At 36.9% G+C, this 6,539-nt stretch overlaps 1 protein-coding gene across 1 annotated transcript; it reads left to right on the top strand.

Moving 5' to 3' along the window:
- Positions 1-243: 243 nt before the first annotated feature.
- LOC149203553 (uncharacterized) lies at positions 244-684 on the top strand. Its single transcript, XM_089401909.1, has one exon. It carries the CDS (start codon positions 244-246, stop codon positions 682-684), a length of 441 nt encoding a protein of 146 aa, XP_089258035.1.
- The last annotated feature ends 5,855 nt before the right edge of the window (positions 685-6,539 follow it).

Raw genomic sequence — 6,539 nt, 5'->3', positions numbered from 1 at the left:
CATCGGAAGTCCACCCCTTACCATCCATAGGAAAATGGGCACGTAGAATCAACAAATAAGGTGTTGGAGACAATCCTGACTAAGACAATGCAATTACATAAGAAGGATTGGTCTGGTCGACTTCCCGAGGCATTGTGGGCCTACAAGATCACATGGAGAAACACCACTGGATTTTCTCTGTATGAATTGGTGTATGGAAAACAAGTTTTATTGCCAATTGAATTTCAGATCAAAGCTTTTTAGATGGTAGTAGATTTGGGCATAAACCTTAATGAAGCACAACAACAGAGAATCCTGCAGCTTAATGAGTTGGATGAGATTAGGCGAGATGATTTTCAACATACTGATCTAATCCAACAACAATGGGATAAATGGCATGACAAATACATTAATAAAAAGCAGCTCAAAGAGGAATACTGGGAATCACTGTTTGATTCAAAATTTAATAATTTTAAAGGGAAATGTAAGTGGCTTGATCCCTATGAAATTGAGAAATTGTTTGATAATGGATCTGTTTGGTTTAAAAAAATTGATCATGGAAACGTTACCTTCTTGGTCAATGGGCACAAACTCAAACTATATCAGAAGCCCCAATCTAAGGAGAAATTTGTGTATGAGATTGTGAAGAAGAAAGAGCTGGAAATGGTGGAGAAGGGAGTCATTCCTTTCACAACCTCTTCTTGATTTTCTGCCATAATAAACTCAGTTTACTTTGTTCCTTCTCGTGCTTAGGAAACCATGAGAGGAATGTCTATTGGGTATAGTTTAATTCCTTTTTCTACCCCCAATGGACTAATTACAGAAAAGGAGCCCCCATGGAGTCTTCTCTTTCAGTATTTCAGACTCTCTAAAATTGAAATATGGCAAGCATGAACTTCCCTGGGCTCGTTAAAATCACAGGACAGTAGATCCTTCGAGATCCTCAAAATAAATTATGTCTTTCAGTTAATTTTTGGTTTGCTCATGTTGGACTGATGTGGGATCTCTTAAGGCCCTCCTTCCAACAATCTTGGCCCATCGACATCAGCAAATTATCTAGGTTCAATATTAGAGACTTTTGATTCCTTGAAGCTTGTATACCTTAATGACAATCTATCTCATTAGCGGCAATGGAGATTCATCATGGCTCCTTCACTGTTGGATCCTACAACGGAGTTCGACAACAACTCATACATACACACCTGATAGGATGCATCAGAGGTACCTTGTTCCTCGCTTTCATTAATGGTGATGGACCTCGCGTTGGTTAACAACTAACCTTAATGGCTGGTAATCCAACGAGATTACTTCATATTTGACTTCAACACCCATATTCATGTGCAGTAAATTGTACGAGAAAAAAGGGGAGAACATGGTTTCCTGCAAAGGTAAAAGTTCAACAGTTGCATTTCCTCTAGCAAATCACTTATTTCTTGAAGAGAAAATTTCCAGCATAACATTATCCTAAAGAATCTGTCAAATACTGGTCATCTTCACTGTTGGTTGAGGCCATGTAATTACACGATCTTGCATATATTATGGTCAAAGTGGTTTATTATTCCAAAGCAAGTGCAACCATCACCCAAGGTACTTGACCGTTGTAAGGTAAGATCGAGTAGGTACGCTTGGCATCAAAATACTTAAGGTAAAAAGGTAATGGTACAAAAATTTCAAATTTGCATGAATACGAGTGATGGCCACCCTCGCGGAATAAGGTGGATATGAGCCGTTGTGTCATAACATGAGTTCCCATTCCCGATTATTATTTTGATGTGTACATTGGTTATCTTCCCAACATTTATCCTGCAGAACGGATCATGATGGAATTCATGATCACATTCCATGTCGTTTGAATTTTCCTTATTACCCTACACCTTTCCTAAATTAAAACATTCTTGTTCTTAAGGAATTTAGACTTCTGTGATCCATAACATTGTTAAGATAATCTTCGGCAAGTTTTCGATTATCTAGCTTGGTCTTAGAGGCATATCAACGAATTGATCGAACTCTGCTCTCTCTCACTCCTAGCTACTCTTGAAAATGTGGTACGCCATCAAGTTCGAACCTCAGGGTCATGCATTAATTGATGCTTACCACAGAGTAAGTCAAGGTTGGAGAAGGTAGGATGGTTGTCACTTTTCTTAAATTTTAGCGGGCATAATTTAGAAGTAAACAAGTCCTTTTCTCTAAACCTAAATGGCGACACGGCGCAGGTGGGTAATAAAAAGTTCAGATCAACTAAGGGGCTGGTAGCCCAGGAAGGAGAACGTTGGTTTAAAAGCCAGCGATTCAACAAGAATATTTGTGTACCCTTCCTCAGAAAAGAGATGCAAACTCGGACTGGAGCAAATTCGTCTCCTTAACCATTTCTGAGACAAACCCTTGAATTTACCATATTACCTTAGAATGTCTTTGTTGAAGATGGCTACTTCTGCCAAGGAGAGGGTATCACATATAGAGGAGAACCTCTATCATCACAGTCTTGTCAAAATTATCGTGATAGAGGTTTTGAAGAAACAAAATAAAACATGGGAAGAGTTTTTAGTAGAGAATTACTTTTTGGATGATGAGAAGGAGCCTGATTTACCGGAAACCAAAGAGGTAGAACCAACGAATAAGCCGAGAAAGAAACCTTGGACCCGTAGTCAGCTGACAAAGGAGGTTAATAAAGAGGAGGAGGTGGTGGTAGTAGGGGAAACTGTGGGAAATAAGCCTAAGCCATCAAAGGGTACCTTTTCTCCTATTAGGCGTTTTTCGAGAAGCCAGGAAACGAAGCTGGAGATAAACGAAACTACAGAGGAGGGGGTACAACAAATTAAAACTGAGAAGAAGGATAAGAAGCCCCAAGACTTGTCTAAGGGGAAGAAAGTAAAGATTGAGTCAACTATGTTTGTTGACAAATAAGAGTTGGAGGCCACGTCTTTCCAAGACCCACAACTATAGGAAAGTGGGGATAAAACAGTCAAAGGTTGCAGAGAGCGGGAGGAACCAAGTCTGCCTCAGTCCTCTCAAGGGAAACATGGGGATGAGGAAACCTCTAAGAAGAAGCAGTCCCTAAAGAATACGGAGGAATCTGTCACCGAGATCATTGTGTATGAATAGGTTCTTCGAAAGGAAAACAAAGCTATAAAGGAAAACAACATACACCTGCAAAAAGAAATGAATGAGTGGAAAGCGAAGCATGAGAAGGCATTCTGAGTCATGAAGAAAAACCAAGTTCAGATCAAGCACGTGCAAAAGAAGAATGAAGAATATCGAAGTAAGGTTCAGAAAGATGAGTCCAGCAGGGCACAATTGGATCACCTGGCTACAGTAGCTGTAACACAGGGCAAAGAATGATTTTTCCTTCAGCTTTGCAACAATTTTTCTTGCATAGGGGACATGCAAGGAGCTAGGTGTGGGGGAGATTTTGAGTCCCAATTTTGTCCATTTTTGATAATGTTTCTAAGGCCTTTCTTCCCCTCTTTTAAACTATTTTTGACCCTTCATGTCTCTACTTTTTCCATATTATATGTGTTTTGACCAAAAGGGTACCGTGACCTTTAAGGTATGCAAATCATTTTAAAAAGTATCATTTCACTTTATTCTTGAGTATTTTTGAAGTTGAATGTTACCTAATTGAGTTATCTACAATTTCAAGAGTGTTAACTGAATCTTATGCAGACCAACTATCTTCCAAAGTGGTTCTGTGATTTCCTGCAAACAACCCATGATTTCCTGTAGATACGCTGATTTTCTATAACTGCTCTAATTTCCTGATTGCGATGGTTGAGTATGTTCTAGTCAGCCTCGAGGAGAACAAAAACATGGGTTTTTTCAAGAAATTCATTTACATGGATGTTGTCCTATCGGCTGCCTCAAAACTGCCACCGAAACCAGCGAGATCTTCAGACCTCTCACAAATGGCCATACTGGGAAACAACTCCAGCAAACTCAACGAGATCAATTTGATCCATGCTTTCAGTCATGTATCAAACTCAACATGTCTATTTTTATTGTCTTTTCTAGTTATTATTAGCAAACAATTGCATTATGTTAGTTTTCCTAATTTGGGCAAGTTTATGCCTCTGCACATGTATAAATACTTTAATGTTTCATTTGCATGGGGGGGGGGGGGGACTGATATACTAGACTTTTGTACTACTATAATATTTTTTCAGATTAATATAAATATCCATGTTCTGTTGATCTCGTTGTGTAAACTTCTTTAGCAGTTGAAAGGGTTGTGAGTAAGGGAGGGCCCCCTTTACTCACAACTCCTGTAGTTGCAAATTTGTGTTCTTTTAATTATTTTCATGAGTTGATTGAATTATTACACAACTTTTGTTCCTCTTTTCTAATTTTTAGCAGAACATGTATGATGGTTAAATGGTGAATCTTATTTGATGAATATGTTTAGAGTTATTTGAATAAGATTTAATTTACATTGCGAATTGTTGAATTGGTTTAATTGATGTTTGATTGATCCATTATCTTTTTCTGATCAACTTCGACAATTATAGGTGTTGTAGAAGGATGATTAAATCCGATCCATAGCCTTTGTTGCTAAGTGTTGATGAGGAAAAGAGATATTGAAGCTTCGTGTATGTGGTTTTGGTTAGAAAAACATTTAAAGTATTAGCCTGCATATATTTTGCATAACATTTCATAAGGTTACCTACCCCTAGTTGATAATTTATGTCTATCGAATTATAAGTCTAGAATTTTCCCAAACAATCGCAAAACAGTAAACCTTGGATATATCTCACAATATGTTGGTTAGGAATTTGAGTATTCTTGGTCAACTACCAAAATCAAGTGTCTCGAAATGTTTAATACAATAATTATTCTGACTATCCCCCAGACAAAAAAAAAATTCAGAGAATTGTTTGCAAGAAGCTTATATGGAAATGCAGGTCTTTCTACGTCGTGGACTGATAATTATTTTGAACAAATAGGGGTTCAATCCCTCGAAGGGAATTCTAGAGTTTTTAATGTTAAGATAATCATAGGCCTTTTGTTTAGTGCTATAGGAATTATGTTGTTTCTAGAAATATGTGTGTTGATAAAAGCTAAGAAAATGCCTCAGCAAGGGTTTGAAGATTCAAAAATAGGTGGCCATGGAAGATGACACTGTTCTAGAAACTCAATTTATCTTTAGAAGATGTTGTTGATTCTCTGTTTGATAGAAATATCATAGGAAAGGGTTGTTCAAGTGTTGTTTATAGGGATGAAATGCCTAATAGAGATGTCTATGCAGTGAAGAAGCTTCAGGATTCAAAGAAGGAAGGACAAGAGACCATAGCCTCATTTGGTGTAGAACTGAAGACACCCGGCTCTATCAAGCATAAAAACATTGTGAGACTTCTTGGCTTTTATTCCAACAACACAACCAAGATTCTCATGTATAATTACATGCCCAATGGAAGGTTGGGTGGTTTGCTGCACGAGATGAGATAATCACTAGACTAGGAACACTGATAAAACAACATTTTGGGAGCAACATAAGGGATTGTGTATCAAGATCACCACTTCATCCCAACTATCATTCACTGTGATGTCAAAGCTAACAATATATTATTGGGTTGTCATTTCGAGCATGACCTTGCATATTTCATCCTTGCCAATCTCATCAATTCCTCTAACAATTACACCAAATCTTCAACATATGTGGCTCGATCCTATGGGTATATTTCTCCTAATATGTATTGTTAAATCCGTTGTTGTGCTTATGTGCTATTAATAACTATTTGTAGGATTTGCTTCAGTAAAGGATAGGGAACTTAAGGATATTTGTTAGGCCAAAACAAAGCATGACAGTTATAGACACATAATTTATGAAGGATTTCATGTTGTAGCATCTTGTACATTCATAATTTACCTTTAAGGTCGTCAATCAATAATCTCATGTTGTGCTATTTGTATGTAATTTACCGAAAATTTCATGTTGTAGCATGTTTTACATTCATAATCTTCTTTTTTAATGTTGCATTTTTAATATTCTCTTTATTCATGCTTCTTATAATTCTCTTATTTAAAATGCCTGTATTGGATAGCATATATTTTGCAGACTGCCTCATTCCCAAGGGTTGGATGGTCATGCTACTTTAAAAAAAATCATCATAATCCATAATTCTTTCAAAATCCTCATACATTCGATCCTTCCATATTTGAGGTTAGTGAATGCAATGATTCCAAAATGTTTGGATTTTAAGGAGGATCAATGGTCCTATATATATATATATATATATTCCAAGGTTTATAGTGGAAATTAATGAAAAAAAATTATTTTAACTATCCAAGGTTTGTCGTGGACATTAATGAGAATTTGTGATTTTCACCATCTTCTTTTCAAGATCTACAGATATATAATTTACTTCAAACGAATTTTTTACCCTTGGCAGTGGAGTCCATTCATGCCCCAGGAATGAACTCGCAAAGTCGGACATGGTTATCCTGATCCACAATTCTACAACCAAGCACAGGTACCATTTCTACTAGTATTCGATTCCCTAAATCTATTGAAAAACATAAACGCTACGAAATCATATTTCAAGATCATTTCAATCCTGAATTTTTTA

This window comes from Pinus tabuliformis, chromosome 2_1 (assembly GCF_031772625.1).
Source record: "Pinus tabuliformis cultivar Carrire ecotype Pingquan chromosome 2_1, CPIR1, whole genome shotgun sequence".
Lineage (NCBI taxonomy): Eukaryota > Viridiplantae > Streptophyta > Pinopsida > Pinales > Pinaceae > Pinus > Pinus tabuliformis.
The sequence above is the reverse complement of the archived record's forward strand: the minus strand, read 5'-3'. Positions and strand labels throughout refer to the sequence as shown.

What these genes read in the sequence shown, in the direction of transcription:
- LOC149203553 (XM_089401909.1), top strand. Translation starts at nt 244, where the DNA reads ATGGTAGTAGATTTGGGCATAAACCTTAATGAAGCACAACAACAGAGA.